This window comes from Anopheles stephensi, chromosome 3 (genome assembly GCF_013141755.1).
Source record: "Anopheles stephensi strain Indian chromosome 3, UCI_ANSTEP_V1.0, whole genome shotgun sequence".
In the NCBI taxonomy this organism is placed as follows: domain Eukaryota; kingdom Metazoa; phylum Arthropoda; class Insecta; order Diptera; family Culicidae; genus Anopheles; species Anopheles stephensi.
This window is the reverse complement of record NC_050203.1, coordinates 88,433,784-88,453,462: the sequence shown is the minus strand read 5'-3', so window position 1 is coordinate 88,453,462 and position 19,679 is coordinate 88,433,784. Positions and strand designations below refer to the sequence as shown.

The window sequence follows — 19,679 nt, the reverse complement described above, 5'->3', positions numbered from 1 at the left end:
CCCGGTCTCGGTTAGTAAGGCGCTGGAAAGAAGCAAGAACCGACTCCAATACTGCTGCTGCTACTACTTTGCATGCCCCAAAAATAATTACCTCATCGATCAATCAGCCAATTTTATGGTTCATGTCTCGCATGCTGTTTCTTCGCAGAACAAACGATGATATTTGTTTACTTTGCGCTGGGTTAAGATGAAGAAAGCATAATTTTGTTGGGAAACGAGAGAAAATTCTTTACGGTAGTGCAGTTAAACCCATTGGCACGATTTTTCTCTTTTCTTTTGCAAAAAAAAAAAACAATATAGAATGCAGTTTAAGAAATTCTTTTACTGTAAGGATGCAATCTGCAACATGCGAGCAGAAATGAGAACTTTTGGAATCGATTTATGACTATTGATGATCTTCATATGAGTGATCAGTCAAATTTATTTGTTTTACGGCTCATTTGTTGTGGTTTTTAGGATTTTATGCTAATATTATACAGGCTTTAAAATTCCGAGTTTCATATTAACTTTTGAAGTTGTAAACAGATAATTCAGAGTCTACAGAGCTTGGTACAATCATGATGAAAGGGGATGTAATGGAGATTAAATCTTCCATCACAATTCCCACCATTCAATCTTCATCTACCATTATCGCCATCGTCATCTACCCCGGGTGGCATGAATTTAATAACTTCATAATCAATAAATTGTAATCTACGTATAAGGTAATAACGATAACAATAAAATTAATCTCACCGTTAACTCCATCCAACTCTGCCCGAATGACTCCGAGCCGAACATCACATGAATTGTATACGAGTAAGTGAATGAGCATTCTACATTCGATCTAACCAAGACCTTGCACCATTTCTCGAGGGCAATAAGAAAACAAAAACGCTCATTTTCATTTAATCGCTACTATCGCTGATGCCAATCGACACAGCAAAATCGCGAGCGCAAGCGAAACAGTATTGAGTTGTTCTGCTGTCCAATGCTTACTTTTCTCTCCTGTCTCCTGATCGCGAATGCTGTTTGAGTTGGCATTCATTTCGCTGCATGCTACCTACTTCCGTTGATTCTGCATTCTGCCCACAAGCGTGTAACCAATTATCTGTGCTAATTTGTTACGGGTTGCCGTTGGAACAGAAATCAATGTAATACCACCTACCTTCACAAGCACCCGGTTGTTCCTCGGACAGCCCGAAGAACCCTTCCTGGCAGCGATCGCAGTGAATTCCCTCCGTACCGATATTACACTCACACTGTCCACTCACAACATTGCACATCAAACTAACCGAACCGTTCACACTACACGCACAAGCTGGACAGTCGAGATCCAAATTGCCAAAACCCACCTGCGGAACAGCATGTACGTTAGTCGTCAACCGTGCATCGCGAACTCTCCGCCTCAGGAGCTTATACTTACATCACACTCGTCACACCGTCGGCCACCGTAGCGTGGTTTACAGATGCACTGCCCCGTTGTCACGTCACACACATTATTCTCGAGAGCTCCCAGATCAGAGCAGCTGCAAGGCTCGCAGCCATCATCCGGGACACCCCAGTAGCCGGTTTTGCATCGTTCACAGCGCCATCCTTCAGTATTGCCTCTGAAGAAAGAGAAGACGTTTATTCGAACGGTAAATAGTTTAAAGAGAAATTCCTGTACTCACAAACACATGATGCATTCTCCCGTTTTTTCGTTGCAAGGACCACCATGGCAAGGGCAAGGAAGACACTGGCTACCGATTACTGTTGGCTCGCCATAGTATCCATCGTCACATCTAGCAGTTAAAAATGTTCCCCGATTTACTTCATAATTCATTCTAAAGCTTTTTTACACTACCTACTTACAGTTCACAGTGATCTCCCGTGTACCCATGAGGACATTGTGTACAGATGTATTCAGCAGGATCCGAACTACCACCGCGAGTCTGACAGTTGGGTGAAAAGTTGTTGCTTGCATCCACCAGCGGGCATGCACACTGCCGACAGTCGTCCTGCTGTCCAATAGTCGCATTGCCGTAGAATCCTGGCAGACAACGTTCGCAGTTCGTGCCGACAGTATTGTGTAGACAGCTGCCACACTCTCCCGTTTCGAGATCACAACTACTCGCATGTCCATTGCACATAGAGCACGGAATACACCGTCCGATTCGTTCGTGCGTCACACTGGTTTCGTAGATCAGAACGTACCCGAAAGAACACTCCTCGCAGGAAGTCCCTCTATATCCTTCGGGACAGTCACAGCGTTCGATAAAGTTCGACCCACCGGACGACGAACCGCTGATGGAATGTGATCCTGAGGATAATTGTGCTTGTTCTAGCACACTTTCTACCTGGTCGGTGTGATAGGTGCCACGCAGCAGTATCACTTCCACGGCGGTCAGAACTGACATAAATTGGGATCGTGTCACGGGATCACCGTGATACTCCGTTCGCCGTAGTCGCGTGATGATATCCTTAACTGTCCGTGGAACGTGATACCAGTTGTCCTCCTTCAATGGCACCTCCATCGTAGCCTCACCAATCTCATCGTAGCTCTCCTCCCCATACGCTATCTTCATGCCGTTTTTTCCCACCAATATGAGATTCGGGCCAACTGTAGGCTTCCCACTCGTGTCACCACGCACAGTGACCCATTGCATCTTGAAGCTTAGTTTTGATCCGTAACTTCGCAACAAGTTCCCCAGATATCCTGTTGGCGCCTTCCAGTAGATGGCCTCGGTTTCAGGCATTTCAAACATACCAAACACTAGGAAACCGGTCTCATTATCCTTCGTTGGAACAATTTGTTCACTCATTCCCAAATTGGTAACGGTCCAGCCTTGCAGCGTTTCGTAGCTACTCGTTTCAACGTACGCCGTTGAACAGCTCGTAGCAACTCCGGAACAATAGCACTTTAGACACCCATCCAGATGTCCTTCGTCCAGTGCGAAGTACCCATCAGCACAACTATCACAACGATCTCCGACGACGTGCGCCTTGCAGCTGCATTTTTCATCACACTCCCGACCAAGAAGTGTTCCCCGAGCATCACAATCACAACGGGAACACTTTTCTCCCGCATGTCCTGGAAGACATTCTGTACATCCCGGACCGCTAAATCCCTCCCGACAGTAGCATTCTCCTCCCAACGGATTGCATTCTCCTGTCGCTCCGGGTGCGGTACAGTTGCAAACAACGCACGGTTCCGGATGGTTCGGTAGTCGATCCGTCGGCCGGTAATAACCCGCCAGGCAGCGTTCACAGTTGATACCGGTAGTGAAGTGGGTACAGTTTTGACAGACGCCTCCTCCACTCATCTTTCCCCGGATGCTTATGCTTAGGTGTTGTTCGTCAACCAGTCTATCGTAGATGCAGGACTTGGCGTGACCGTGACACTAGAACGAAGAGACAAAGCTAACAATGGAATGTCCATAACGCTTTCAAGAGATCGGTTACCTACTTCACACTTTTCGCACTTGTTTGCAGCGATAGGAGTTCCAATCCGATAGGGCCGTTGGTTGAATAGAGGACAGCACTGATCGCAGTGCACTCCACAGGTATTGTGCACACACTCACATTGTGGTTCGTTGTCAATGTTGTTATCGTTCGTTTTGCACTTCCCTGCGTGGCCAGAGCAAAAGCATCTTCCGCCAATTCTTAGCGATCGGATTGTGTAGAAACTTCTCTGTAACAATAAACAAAGAAAACTAGGTTATCTTTTGCATTGCTTTGGGTCATTATGAACTGTGCAGCATGATTACGCCTAAAGGTATGCAATCCGCATCACTTCCAGCGAAGATCTCGCTTCGTGTCGGAACAGGGGGCGAAAATGAAACATTTCGTGAGTGTGAAATATTTCAACAGAATGAATTTTTAGTTCAAGAATCATGTTGATTGCTTCTCCTGGAATATTCTACTGCTACGAAAAGCAAAACCGCTGATAAAATCAATATTTAAACTAGTGAAATTCAAAGGATTTATAATGTTGCTTACCTGTGCTTCTGCTTGTTGAATACGCAACAGCCGTATTCGAACGTAGCGAGCAAGGGTGAAGTGCTGAAGTTCAGGCGAAGTGCTCTTTTCGCTGGGCCGTCCACTTATGATAGAAAGATTGATTTCACCATTTTCCAGTGGCTCCAGCGAAGAAAACTGCGTTGAACAAATCACTTCCGTGTCGCTTTTGAAGATGTAATTAGTGCTGAATGCCGGCAATCCAAAGCGCTCCCGGCATTCGGTATCATCGGACGCGAAGTACTGCCAGGCATCGTACACCCGTCCGTCTATCGATTTTTCTAGCACCCAGGCCGCGGGAAGGGGTGATATGGCGGCACGCATCGTGAAAAACGCTATCTGATACAGCTGATGGTATAAAAGCGAGAGGGAGAGAGAGTGACGAAGGGAAAATATCAATGTAAATACTTTACATTTATTAGGATGCGAACAGTCGCCTGGAACTATTTACACTCGTTGACCAATCGGCACGGCAGAGAAAATCTCTTCCACATTGCATTCCAATTATTCATTCGAGGACGGGTGAACCGTTGAACTCAATGTGTAATAAAAGTGTACCTTAAACCAGCAATTGGCAGTTACGCTTGCACGATGTTATTTGAACGCATCTTGAGCATGTTGCTACATTGGAAAAGTATTTAAATTTGTTTTAGTATGGGCTTTTGCGTGTGGTTTGCGCGCCAAATCTTACAAAGAACTTTCAATTAAATCTAACAGCGATGACTACATGTTATTCCAATACCACAACTATCCCATTTCAGAACATCATCCTGAAATTGTCACAATTGTATGATTTGTTCGATTGATCAATATTCAATTGGTTCCTCGATCATATTTGAAAAAAATCATCCAGCTCCCAGCTGTGGTGTAACCACTACCAAACCGGGGCCGAATGGTGACTCGATCAAACATACTTAATTGGATCAAAAATAACACCTACAACATTTTTTCAACTTCAACTACGCTTCAAATCCTCCTCCCAACCTGCATACCATCAAGGAGGTCCATTGCTCGATCCGAGTGCGAGAGTAGGACCTGCAAATTTGCCCACTCTCGCATGTATAGGTAGTTTGTTTCGGGATATTTGTGCAGGAGCGGTGCCATTTTTGGTGCACGGACTCAACGACTTGCACATGATCATTATTGTAAAACAAAATCAGACTGACCTGTGTGGATACGATCGTCGGAATAGGGCTCAGATCTGCAGCAAAACAAGGGAACCATTCTGCCTAAAGTAAGCAGGAGTTGTGGAGATGGTAGACTTGTTTTTTTTTTTAGTGCAACTTCGTTCAATTTCTCCACATAGTACAGACTAGAGTAGAGTAGACTTGTATTAAGAAAATAATTAGCTCTATCATAATAATAGGAAAACTGTCGTGATCAATCTCTTGAGGGACGAAGTGAGTCAAAGCTTTTCATTCCGTAGACTTCCCATTCCACTGGAGTCTGGAGAGCTCCGGATCGAAATCTTAGCACACTCAGCACACCGAACCGAGCCAAAGCTGATGTACAAAAGTCGTGACATTCTGGCAAGCAAAAAATTATTTTCTAGCCCTTTTATGGTCACAATTTAAAGGAGAAAAGTTCACGTACGAATAATGCGCCGGTGGGAAACGTCCACACAGCCCAGGATGTCGGTACTGCAGCAGCAGTACGTACCGCGCGGAGCAGTTAAGCTCAGCAAATCGGACAACGATAGTTGGTCGCCTCGTTCCAGACATGCCCATTTATGTTATGAATTTGCGCGCGACGAATCAATGCCCAGGACAGAGCGAATGCTGAGCTCTTGTTTCGAATAAACCACCCTATTCCAGATCTCATTCTCTGGGTCCTTTGTGTCGCTGGGCTGATGTGAAGAATTATGTGTAAATCAAGTGAGTTGCGGTACGAGAGAAACACGTGCCTATTGGAAAAGACTTGGCAGGCCTCATAGCATTCCAGCCACATTACTCACCAAAGAGATGTGACGAACAACATGTCTCAGAACGATGTACACCCAGCGGGGCAAGGAAGCCAAGCAGTGACTGTCAGTGATAAAAAGGATGTTCAATGCCAGTGGGCTATGTTTGTTTGACTTTTTATGGCATTCCGTACCGGAACGTGTAAACATGCGAAAAAGGACGACAAAAATCAAAGATTGGAAATCTCTGAGCTTTGTCAAAGAATATGCGGTCGATATAATAAAGCCAGGTCTCAGATGCTGATGCTCCGCCAATTATAAGACTGATATATGACGAAAAATTGCACTCAACGCTGCTAAATTAATGACCAGAGCAGCGTCATCCCATCAATCTTCCACACCGTCGATGCCAGATCAGCTATCCAATCAATCTGCAGTTAAATCGAGCATCTGATCGGAACACTGTTTCCAAGAAACCACCGATTCTATCTTATATCCCTCCGATCAAAGCAGCACAGAGACGTTCCCGATTCAAAGTGTTTATCCGTGCGCCTTGGTGCAATCAACGCCATGTCCGGTCCGTTTGCCAGCGCAGTTATCAAAAGACTTCAACTAGTGGGCGGAGACGAACTTCGATAATCTTAACGAGTTCCTACCATGTGTGTTGGCAGTCACCCTTTATAAAGATGTTTTCTTCATTTGTTTCCCGTTTGTTGTTATTGCTGGTACTTTGAGAGAAAGAGAGCGGCGATGAAGATACCATACAAAAAGGGGAAGTTCGTTGAGGGAAGCCGCTCTAAAAAAGAAGGCCATAATGCGACACAATTCAATAGCAATGACAGAAGCTTAGCAGAAACCCCAAACACTGAATGAAACTAAGCGGAAAGGGCAAATTGCAAATGGTCCTGATTGATACTCAAAATGGGCATCCCGTGCCGTAAACACACATAAACGATTTAAAGCTGTTAGCTTGGTTTTCTCCACCCATTAAGACGGGACGGACAGCTAGCTGGCCATTCATCAAATGTTAATCTTTTAACAAACGACACTTTAAACACCCGTTGAAATGGCTCGACCTCTGAATCGAACAAAAAGCGTAACACAATTCCCAGTTTGCGCATGCTGCGTTTGAAGGGGTTTGAATGTTTGAAGAACTTTTTTCCTCAACACTCCAGCATCCACTGTGTCGCTTTTTGAACAAATTTGACGAAACAATAAACATCAGCAAACGGTGGTTTTTTTGTCCAACGATTGCCGCCATGCAGGGATGCATTTTTGAAGATGAAAAATGCAAATAGTGAAGTTTTCCGAAACTAGAGAGAGATAGAGAGAAAGAAAGAGGGTGAGAGAGACAAGACAGCTAAATCCAAACCAAACCAACCAAACCAAACGTTTAACCTTTCCCTTCTCTAGGGTATCGTTTCGCACCAACTGATAATTTTAGATGCAATAGGATATGATGACTCAGATTAGATAGTCTTCGCTTCCCGAATGACTTTTTTGAACATAGTCTGGTGACTGCACTAACCAGTAAAATCAACAAAACATTATGATCTCAACGAATAGGGTGTAGATGACAGTAAATCTGCGTACCAGTGTCAGGCTTTGCTGCATCAAGACAAACCACCAAAATGATCAACCAAGCGCCACCATCAACCAGAAAGTTTGTGTTGGTGGGTATTTTCCACAGAATCAAATATTGACAAAAATGCACCAAAGAATGCAATGGACGAGCCTTAACATAGACATTTTCAAGTCTCTCTCCCTTCTTGGTTTGAAACAATGTCAATAAGAGCATCAATACGCACCCATTTTTCCAACTGTCAACTGCAGTAGCTTCCACACCAGATCACTGACTGTTGAACTAGTTTGTTGGATAATTGTGGGCATTATCATTCAAATCGATAGTCAAGTTTGATTTGGAAACTATCCTCACAGAATAAAAGAAGGATTTTGAAACGAGATGCTATAAAGGACAGTTAGACAGAGTAATATTTTTCACCACGAGTGTGACCCAAGCTTGGCATCCTCCAGTGTCTCTCAAAATCCACACCGTGCGTACCACTGTCCACCGCACACAAAGCACTGAGCAGAAATATAAATATAATCTCTCCAAACATTTCATCTCGCCTCGAAAAATATTAATAATCACAATAATAATGGGTAATGGAGGCTCTTTCGGGGAACGAAGGCGGCGCGATACACTGAACAGAGAACGTAACGCCGTGGCTTTGCATACCGGACCCGCTCTGAATGTACCTGAAGCATCTCAACGTCTTACTGTGTGCGTCTGTTAGTGATAGAGGAATCGCTTTTTACATTCCTGCTTTTCCTACACTGGAGGTCCCATTGCAATGACGCTGCCTTGATCGACTATGTAAATAAATACGACTGAGAGAGAAAAATGAACTTCACGGCAACATACTTATGCCCAGCCGGTACAGCAAGTGTCTGTGTCTGGAAAGGTTTTTTTTCTTCTGCTTTCGTTCCTTTCGTGCTACTTTGTGTCCAGGGCACACCCACCCAAGTGAGCATTGAGTATAAAAATCACAAAAATACAGCTCAACACTTAGGGCCGACTTTTGATTTAATTCAATTGCCACTCGTTTTCTGCTTTGCTCCCGGGTGATCGTGGCCGTTGCTAGCTTGTGTGTGTATTTCGCTTAGTGGAAGCTGGACGTCCAGCGGCGTTCACTAATGAGCCGGTTTATATTTGCCCGCGTGTGTCTGATGTTCAGTCGAAGCAGCACACCCATGATTAGCGATGCAGTTGCGAATTATTTCAACACGTTTTATCGCACTAAACTTGATGCAGCGATAATCGTTATACCAGCGCCTGAAGATCGTGTGAACGAGGGGTATCTAAATGGAATCTAGAGATGTTGTTGGACCCGTTGTAAGCGATGTAAATCGATTATTTACGTCGATGGAAATAAGTTTTATGAATGGTTTTAAAGGCGAGCTTTCGCATTATGCAATTACAGCTTCTTAATGGTTTTGCTACAAATAGTAACATGCTTGCGGAGTAGCTATTCCCATAAATAAAAACGATTAACGTACCTTTATTTAGCGAATTAAACACACATTGATCTTTAATCGATATAAATCAGTTGGACATATCTAAAACCTACAACCTACCACACATAAGTTTTCTCCTCATATTTTCCATCGTAAAATATCGCTTTCTTCGGTCGACTGTATCGTGCCAACCGATCCGATCCGAAGATGGGTACGTGCGATAAGATGAAAAATGTTTTACATGGTGCCATCTATTCCTTAATCCCCCGTACTAAACAGTCCTTTAGCGGAAAGGCTCACCAAATTGAAATAAAAATTAATAACGAAAAAACGTTGAAAAAAACACCGAATGTGACGACAATCGAGGAAAGCAAAGAAGAAAACGGATGCATGCCAAAGGGCAAAAACACAAGCGTAATCAATATGTATGTGATGATGGAGGATAGTAGTAGTAGCGTAACAGCTCTTCAATGTACATCGATTATATACCGGGACTACTCCGAATCTACCCCCCAGAAACGTTCGAGTTTCATGTAAATGGCAGTTGTGGTTACTTTCAAGAGAAAAAAAAATATCACTTCTTCATGAGGCCCAAACATACGAGCTATTCGTGGGCCCGAATTGCGACTCCTGCGCACTGTTTGTTATGAAATGTGATTAATGAACATCCTCTGTCGTTGCAGTATTAGATAGCCCCACAGTAGTTTGAGAGATAATGTTGCCGAGAGTGATGGAAGGATAATTCAATTAAAGTGAACCTTCGGAATCCCACTATCAAAGGTTAAAAAGGTTTAATTCGGGACGCTTCCGATAATTCGTAATTTGAGTCCGTCAATTGACGTGCAACTTCAGCATTATGGGAGTTTTATTCCATATCACGCCAGAAACGTCAACCGTCTGAGCAATCTCCATTGGGAGACATTGTGCGGTAATGTCTTAATTTAGTTGCTGTGTTCCATCCAAAAACGAAACAACGGTTAACCTACAATCAAGGCTCATAAAATACGATTAGTTAAGTGAGTGCTTCATGTGGAGTTGCTTCACCCAATTTACGGACGATACGCACCGTCATTTTACGAAACACTGTCGTTCGATGTGCCACTGTTCAGCGGGTCTCTGCTTGATCGTAATTTCATCTTAAAGCCTGGGATTGATCTGCATGTTGCAGTTTCTCCCGCACGATCCCACCCATTGGGGAGGGTTAACCTTTTTCAGTGAATTGTTTCTAAAGGTTCCGATTTATACTTTTATATATCGTGCGTGATCGTAATTTGCATTTCTGTCGTAACCTGTCATCATCTACCCATTATTTTGGATTCAGATTTTTTGTTGTATCAAACCGAATGGTTCATTGTTCAATATATCCAATTAGTTGCTTAGTGGGTTTGAAATTGAATTATAAAAACAAGTATACAACATGATAGATTAAGGGGGGTTAAACAATCGTCTCAATTGCTAGGTTGTGGTCATTAAAATACAAAATGTAAACAACTTATCTGGATACAAAGAGGTGCTGTAGCAAACATTCTAAAAAAAGTTTTCGTTAGAAGAGAATAACACAAAAAACATGAGTCTTGAGATGTTCAAACAGGATCTCCAGCAAATCCTTGTTATTCTCGCCATCGAAGGTTTCGAATGCATTTTACAGTGGAGCAAAGAGCTAAGTAAATTGTTCTCTTGATCTATCTCTCACACTCTCCATTTATTTGTGTTTTTTTTTTGTTCAAAGTCCATAACAAGTTTTACTAGGCATCATATTTCAAGCGTACCGAAATCGAACTACCGCGTCGTTCTGTGCCACGGAGTGTTTGTTTATGAGCCAGAAGTGTGTTTATAAACCACTTCAAGAGACCACGACAAATAAAATCTCGCGGAGCTACCAAAACATCTCGTCATGGATTTTAAAGCATCCGACGAGATTTCTCCAGGAAAAATGCTGAGAATTAAATTAACGGAATGCTTAAGATTCCCTATTTGTTTACCCTTTTTCCAAAACACAAATATTGTTCCTCTCTAAACAATACCGCTTGAATCACGTCCCTTTTGCTGTTGGTGGTCTCTCTCACCACAACTAACTGACAAGGTATTTCCATTTAATCTGAATGATACAGAATCGCTTTTCTTGCTACTTTTTTCATTAGGTCACAGAGATAGTGAAACTGAAATCAACCAACACTAATCGGTATTAGCGTTCCAACGGCTAGGGAAGGGTTTTCTGGGTCAATTTCAAACGAACCAAAATCAGTAACGATGTCAGTCTTTTGATGTGGCCCTTCGGACAATTGTCCAGAGACTACATTGTGAAGCGAAACGATGCCCGAAAAAATACCTACTCTAGCCGTTTGACTACCGAAAAGGGCCAGAGACCTAAATTATCGCTACCGGAAACAGACAGCTTCTCGCTTGCTCCGACATTAAGCTAAATTCACGTCCAATCTTCAAGGTAGCCAAGGGCTATGCGTCTGATGAATTTGACCTTATTTTGGAAGTCACACTAGAGCCTACCAGTTTTGGGGTGGAACAGATTGGGCCCACCACAAGGAAAGTGTGACGCAACGGTTTAAGTGATGATTTTATAGCAGCATTTGATAGTTTTCTTGGTAGCGTAAGCTTCGATAAGATCGTCTGATCAATTATATCGATTTATCGCCTAGCTGTAAGCAATGAAAGCGTTATCTTCATCGTCTGGAATAATTGAATATTAATTTACAGAGCTCTTCTCTTAGTAAAAAATACCTATTCGTTCACATACTTCCGATAAAGAAATTACAGCGGTTTCATGTGTTTATGAATTTATGTCACGCAATCTCCCTTCAATTAGAACCAGCAAAAATACTTTCCAAATTCAAACCACCGTGCATTGCAGGTGTCCCCGTGTGCACGCATTTCCAACCCAGAATGGTCGCTATAAAAGAGAACTGCACGTTTAGATATCTACATGCAATTCCTTCAAGCCCTTTCACAACAGCATAAAGGCAAACACAAGCAAATTGAATCGCTTTTTGTGATCTTCACACACGCACACCGAAAAACCGTATTTTCTGCGCTGGACCACGGTTTTCAACCAAGTTCAGCCGGTGCCCGTTTTGGATGATATGTTGGCTCTGAACCAGAAGGAATCACCAGAAGGACAAGCTGGAAGACGAAAAAAGCACACGCACAACACGGGAAAGGAGTTTTACTGTTTTTGCTCTCCTTTCTTCCACCGCCTCCCCCCCTTCTCCCCCTTTTTTCCACCCACTCACAGGCACGGTGGCAAGTCGGCCGGGAATCGGACACTCATTAAAACATTCTTTTTCCCTTTCCCGGACCTACGGCAAGCTAAATATGGCAAGCGTGCCATATAAAAAGAGCTGAACTGATTGGGATTGGGACACGGGAAACATCACGAGGAAAAACCGATCATTGATCCAGAAAGCAGGGGGGAGTTCCGAGCGTTCGTGCTGATCGAGTCCGAGGGAGTCCCCGGGACTTCCTGACCAACGCGAAAGCACCATCATGCCCATATCCTAGCGCACCGAAAACAGGTTGATAGCATTGTCCACTTCCAATTACTGCGCGTTTTGCAGTTATTCTCCGATGTCTCGATTCGATCTACATTGCCTTCGGCGGGTGGTTGGTGTACCGAAAACGGAATTCTAGACCGCTTCAGCGGGGGGTTTCTGGTTCGATGGGAGCCCATCTTAGAACCTACCGAAGCTATGATCGGATCAGTCCGTCAATGCGATAACCAATACGGCCGGACAATGAATATTGTATACGTGTTTTTCTTGTGTGTTTTTGATGTAGATCGTTACATGCCGAGCGTCCCACCTTAAATGGATCGTCAATAGAACAAGAACCACCCAAGAACCAAGATAGCCAAGAGCCATAAAGTAACAGTTTATCAATTCTATGGAAGTAACGATTCGTTGTTTTTATCAAACCTTCTTAGTACGCAGATTGTATGACCTCAACAAATCTTGCAGACATCTAACCAAAGTTAATGATGTTCTTTACACATTAATTACGTCATAAATACGATATTCTTCTTTCAAAGATTTTTTTCTCCAATTCTCACATCGTTAAATCGTCCCTTGCTCGATATGCTTTCTGATTAACGAAATAACACACCCGTCCCAAATGGTTTCTTGTACTCAAAGAAATCATCCACTTCGCACAATATATCCAACGATCGCATTTCAAAACGAATTGTTCCCTTAATCGGTGGTAATGCAATACAGATTTGGAGGTATACCTTTCGAGACGAGCCTTGCCTCAAGAACCTCATTCCATCTGACCCGAGAGACCTGAACCAGATGCCGGCCAGAAGATTCTGATCGATAAGCGCGGGCAACTTTGCGTGATGCAATCCTTGGAGCACGGTGAAGAAGCAGGACGAGTAAATTTAAAAGCACATTACACGAGCAAACCCAATCCTCGAAAGAGGCCCTTCTTTTTGGCGGGAGATTAATTGCATACCCATTTTTCAGCTGCCTAACAATCTCCGTAAAGTGCTTGTAGAAGAAAAACTACATCGCCGAAAGAGTGTGTGAGAGAACCCTTTTACTTTTTAGCTTTTGTTTTGAAATGAGACTTGCGCAGATATGACCGAGACATTCTTGGAGGATTCGTGGTACGAATATGGAATACCTCGCTCATAAATAAATGCAGCATCGATAATGAGAGTGAAGGGCTTTTGATACCCTTTTCGGTTGAAATAATGTTCATACCATTAAACGTGAATAGGGAATTAATTTAATTATCAACACTGCGGACGGTCGCTCCAACGAGACATGTCACTTTGGTTAATGATTGCTACCAGATTTTGCTTTTGCGTTCGTGTGAAAGAAGTTTAAATATACTAAATGGGAAATGAGTGTATGTTCGTATGTTCGTTTTTCACCAAGAATTCAGATAGCACTTCTTTACCTACCTGCACATATAGCGAAATGGTTATAGATTCTCTAAAAAAGATGCCTCCTCCGAAAGAAAATCAAATTAAAATTCCTTTCACAACGGATAACACAAATATAAATTCCTGCCATCCGAACCACTGACGCACAATGTCCATTGATTCCATAGCATGACACACTGTCACGTGCGGATGAGTTAACGAGTTGCGTTGACAGAAGTCCCGCGTAAGATGTCATTCCTCACGGTTACACGAATGTAATTCCGGCATGATAAACCCACGAATTAAACACACCAACAAATCTTCGACACTAATTTGACGATGACGGTTTGATGGTGAGTCTGTGGAAGCGGATAATCCCCATGGCGCGTTCGCTACCTAAAAAACCTGCCGTTAAGCCCTGAGATTACTGAGGAGTCATAATTTGTATTCAAATCAAATCGACACCTTTCTTGTGGGGGTTTGTTACTCTGGCGAACCGACCCAACATACCCATCAGAGACTCGTGGCACAGTGTGTGTGATCAGAAGGTGCTGGTCTTGTAATAGTCGGAGCCAAAGAAAGACGAAAAATGCAAGCTTGTGTGTTGCGTTTCAAAACATCTAGACCAGATCCCGCTACGATCGCCGCAACTTTGATAGGGGGGGAGATAGAGAAGGAAGCTCGCGGCAGTTGGTTAGCATAAACAGATCGATCTGTGTGCCACGGTGCAGAGGTGTTGGAAGAGATTAGAAACAGATGCACTAACCAGACGGTGGAGCCATCTGAAAATGCATCCACAGTTCTGGGGGTCTGTACACGGCAGACACAGTCTTAACGTTCATTCTGCGACAAGTTCTTGGAAGGTGATGCCCCGGCTCACCATCATCACCAGTAGAAGAGAGAACGAACACAGAGCTCTCGTTGATCGCTGATACAAAAAACTTCAAGTATCCAAAGAAGATAAACAAACGATCACGTGCCGGTTGGATGTTACAAAATGGATCGGTGGGAATATCCTTCAAGACCGATTTTATTCTAGATATCTCTCATTCTGTTTCGGGTTGTGTTGGTAGCTTTTAACATCAAACTTGTTTGCACACTTCATAGGTTAGAGATATTTAAGGAAAAAAATTATAAAAAGGTTATAACCTTATAACATTCTTTCTACTATGAGCTGTCATACTAATGTAGACTGATTTGACACTTGACATCAGGTAAACAACCATGTACAGATGTGAGGGGTTAAACAACACCATCAAATCATCTGTATCGTGGAAGAAGAATATTCTCTTCCCCTTGGACCATTGCTTACACACATCAAAGCGCAAAACCGGCCAAGTGCCGAAACGTGATCGTTCCAAGGGAATGTTTCTGCGCATCTTCCACTCGGGAAGCTGAGAAAGACGATCGATTCAATACCCCTTCAATTCGTACTTACCTGTCCGAGATCGAGATTGATCGTCACGCGATCATTTTTAGCGCCTTTCTGCAACGTCGGACTCTGCCACCAGCTGTTCGTTCCGTCGACAATATTGGTGATCGGATGCCGCTTCTCCGGGTCCGGATTGTTCGCGTCGCATATACCGCACTGAGAACCACGCGAGCTGTGCGTTAGTGTGAGAGAGTGGAACGAGAAAAATCGCAGAAGCGTACCGAAAAATTAAACACTTGAAACGCGAAAAAGCCGAACCACATTCTTACCGTCCGGTGCCGTCGGTCGTCAGCCGGCAGTACTCCTCCCGGCCCGTCTGACCACAGGTCGCATTCACGGAGATTGTCGCCCGGAGGGCTACATTAAAAAATGATGGCCACAAACCGGACGCCTTCGGAAGCTGCTGCTCGTAGTCCGTGGTCGCTGTGGACACCGTCAGACCCGAAAGTAATTTTAATTCTGCAAAAATATACGAACAAAAAATAAGTTAAACATGTGAGCAACAGGAAGAAGGCACAGCTCATTGTGGAAGAGCAAAGATTATAATTAAAAAGATTCGGCCAAACGCTGTGGGTTAATCACAAACAAACGCGTGTGTTGGTGTGCCGTGGATAGATGAAAGAGCGCATGAAACGCCATCACTCAAGGGTAATAATTTTTCCATATCCCAACCCCAGCCCTGTAATATTCCGTGACCTCACCCCACGCTTCGGCGATGGAGAAGCAATAATCATTCCAAAAATACATCCTGCGTCTTTCAAACATGCACACACCCAAGATGCCATTACATTTGTCAGCAAAGAAAGGTCGTAAAGATCGAGGCCCCGGAAATCCAGAACAATCCTCACTTACAGACTACACTCCCCTAGGCCGTCCCAAACCCCACAAATCCTCCCAAGCAACAAATAAACAAGATCTTCAACAGCAGACGATCCCAAAAAAGTACCAACCGTGTGGCCTTGCTTCAACGATGTCGTGTCACCCATTTAGTGCTGGAATTTCTCACGGTACATGCAGTTCCTCGGGATCGAATGATACCGACAAGGTGACATCTTCAACATTCAACCACAGCATGCGGCAATGCATAGTTCATCTTCATCTCCAAAAGAGTGGTTGGTTCTAAGTTTATGACTTGTAATGCACGCAGTACTGGACGACTTATAATGTGTTTGGTGTGCCGAAAATTATGAGCACTCATTCGTCAGTTAAACAGAATCGATACATTTATCACTTCTCGCTTGCCGTGGTGTATATGTCGACTAGAAGATTGATGCAATTGCACGCTTTTGATGGTTTTGTACGTCAGATTTATACGATCAGATACGATATACGATCGTCTCCGGAGTCAGAATTCCATACCCTTCGAGAGGGATTCTTCCGGCAAGTTTTACCATCGATAGAGAGCGAGAGAGAGAGAGAGATTGTAATAAATAACTATCGTAATGGGAACAGCAAGCATCAAAATAATGACCCTAAACCAAGAAAGAACGATCATCTTGTTCAACTAACGGTATGGCGCGAGTTCATGGGCTATAGACACATTAAGACATTAATCCTTTGACAATTCTTTGGAACAGGAAGATACAGGCGAAGAAGAATAGTGTTATTAGTGTTATGATGCAGGCTCTTGGAGGAACACTCACGATCATCGGGATAAAGGAATAAAAACTGTTCATATGGATTTTAATAAGACTACATCAGCCTTCATGATGATTAGTATCTTATGGCAACTCTTTTTCGATCCTGCACTCTGTAGCAGCTTGTGACTCTGTAACACACCCTTTCAAAACTTAGAGATATAATATAGATCCTTAAGTCCCTGAGCAATATCTTAACAGCGCCTGCAGATTAAATCTATTAGTCCCTGCATACAATCCTTTTACATTATAAACACCCCTGCCGTATACCCAACGTTCATCACTGTTATTTAAGCTGACCAAACATGGAAACAAAGAAAAAACTGCGCCTTTCCCGTCTACCGAAGATGGCACGAAGTTCGCGAAGCCACTTGTTGAACCGCCGGATAAAATATCCATCCTCGCAAACGGCGTGTGTTTTGCCAAAACTCCACAAAAGCAACAACCCAGCCGTTGAAAGCATGGCGTTTATGTTTCCCCAGCATGAGCTCCTGAAAAGAACGGCTGCACGGCGTGACTCTGCAGGAAAACCATCTTACAGTTTTATCAATTAGGCAATATTTCATAATTAAAGACACGAAAAAGGCTCCGATACATCGTCTAAAGGAGTCTCCTTAGCGCAGCCCTCGAGCAGTTTGATGCCGCGACACGCTGCATTATGAAAATTTAATATTGATTTAGTGTTAGGCGATCGCGGATCGGTCGTCCTAGCGCTGCAGTAACCACCGTTAGGGCCCGTCATAAGCTTTAGTTGCGGCAGTGAAGACGTCTTCATTGGTGAGGCGAGGGAGAGTTTGTGACTACCTTTAGCAACCCTCACTCTTCTGTCTTCCCACCCTCAAGCCCACAGGCAAACAAATTCATCGGCTGCTAGAGGTGCTTCTTACTTCAGCCTTTGCAGCTTCTATGAATAAATGTACATATGCACAACGCGCCTGCGGCAAAATTAATGACTTTAAGCAGCTCCAGCTCCCATCCAGTGCTTTGTTTTCTATGATTTCACTAAACGTCCCCGGGATCCCGTTCTGGAAGCCTAACAGTGTAAAAGATAGGCGATTGAGATATCCAGATATCTCCAGGAGACCAGGCGAGCTGAAGAACAGAGAGAGAGAGAGAGCGTGTGTGTGTGAGAGAAAGAGAGAGAAAGAAAGAGCAGCAAACGCCAACATAAATGGGTCTTGTTTTATGAAATGATTTATTGATACTGTTTGTTTCCCGCTAAATGCCGTACTCGAACCACACACTACGGACAAGGCGAAACCCCTTTCAGTCGGTTGGTGAAATATGTTTGCCATGGGCGATGTTTTCCGATGCCTTCGGCACGCGGGAACATCACATCGTACGTGCTGTGCATTGTCATTTATTCAATTAACACATTTTTACGAGCATTATGAGGCAGATTTTCTAATGGATTATAAGTTGACTAAACAGGTGTACTTAGCTAATAATGCTAGAGTGATTTGAACGATCCCATAAACATATTGATGAGCTGAATAAGAGAAAACCAGTTTATCGTCAACTAACTGAGCCAGTTCATCGTGAGATAACTTCAGGGAGTCTTATTCTTCTTTGGCTATACATCCTCTAGAGGTCCTTGGTTTGCCATCTCTAGATTCCTTAACTTTATTATATCCGCACCTTTAGTCTTATTTCACAGCTCTAGTCTCTAGAGATCTGAATAATAAGAATCCTCCAAATATTATTTGATGAACAAGGTTAAGGTTTCTTTCATCAAATATCTTTCAGTAAAATACCAAATAAAAACTAGAATCCTACCAACTTGTTTGGTTTTCTCATCTAAGTTCCAGTGACCACTGTGGCTGCTCAAGTGATTTCCGAAAGATTCCAACCGTTCGAGAGTGGTAGCACATAGGCTCAACAATGCAACACTCAAACATCGTCTAAATTGAAGGCACGAGGTGCGATGCATTAATGCCCTTGCTGGCATGGTGCAATAACAACACAGCAGGCTGCAGTCATTAAGTCCCTTTAATATCCATGCACATAAATATTCAAATTCTCATCTCTCTCCTCCTCTATCCGCGCATTCCTACCCGTAGATCAGTTTATGAACGTATTTTACGCCAAATTAACTTGTAAAATCAAGACTCACCAGCACGTATGAGATTGGTCATTGGCATGGAGTTTTTCTTTTGCGAAGAAATATTGTCAGGACCAATGGCCAACGTACGATCGGCTTGCAAAGAGAGAAAACTAAATTCTTGTTTTCATCTCTTGGTTTCATAAACGATGTTGGAGGGAATCCATTGCACACCTAACGCACCAGAACTGATTGTTTTCAACCCCAGCCCTAAACATCGATCAACGTTAAAAATCTTTCTGCTTCGTTACTTGCTTCGTTGCACGACACTAGCTACAGACTGGCGTGAAACATGACTTGATAAACTACATCGGAGCCACGGATTCATAAATTGTATCTCCAAACAACACATCTGATATCCCAATATTTTGTTTGGCCAATTTTGTGTACACAGACAGGAAAGTGTTTTTCATGATTATGTTTTATGCGTTTTATTTTTTTCACGTAAATCATAAAATATTCGATCGTTCAAATACGATCAGATATTACTACCAAAAGAACTGCGAGAAGGTCTGGTAAACGTTTTCCAATGAAACACATGCAGCCATTTATGAGGCAATTTACCAACAGGATGGCATGCTTACCTGACCCGTTCCTGAACAATCGATCTATAATTCGATCCTCTTTTGAAGCTGGAAAGGAAACAACCCCACGAGTACAAGCGGTGCATCATTCTACAGCAAAGGCAGATAGAATTGTGCGTGTTGGAAGCTGTGAGCGAGAAGAATTTCATTTTA

The 19,679-nt window shown here is 43.3% G+C and overlaps 1 protein-coding gene across 4 annotated transcripts in view; it reads right to left on the bottom strand.

The window, feature by feature from the left end:
• Positions 1-19,679, bottom strand: part of LOC118514155 (laminin subunit alpha-1-like) — a 73,756-nt gene that overhangs the window by 40,851 nt on the left and 13,226 nt on the right. For all 4 annotated transcript variants that reach the window (XR_004906578.1, XM_036060769.1, XM_036060771.1 and 1 more), the window contains exons 3-10: positions 15,474-15,663; positions 15,211-15,376; positions 3,961-4,326; positions 3,428-3,652; positions 1,834-3,362; positions 1,653-1,763; positions 1,406-1,589; positions 1,148-1,334 (exon numbers count right to left, since the gene is read on the bottom strand). Coding sequence is in view for 3 of the 4 variants with exons in the window: in XM_036060769.1 (XP_035916662.1) it covers positions 1,148-1,334; positions 1,406-1,589; positions 1,653-1,763; positions 1,834-3,362; positions 3,428-3,652; positions 3,961-4,326; positions 15,211-15,376; positions 15,474-15,663 (2,958 nt within the window). In the remaining variant the exon portion in view is untranslated. The remainder of the gene's footprint in view (positions 1-1,147; positions 1,335-1,405; positions 1,590-1,652; positions 1,764-1,833; positions 3,363-3,427; positions 3,653-3,960; positions 4,327-15,210; positions 15,377-15,473; positions 15,664-19,679) is intronic.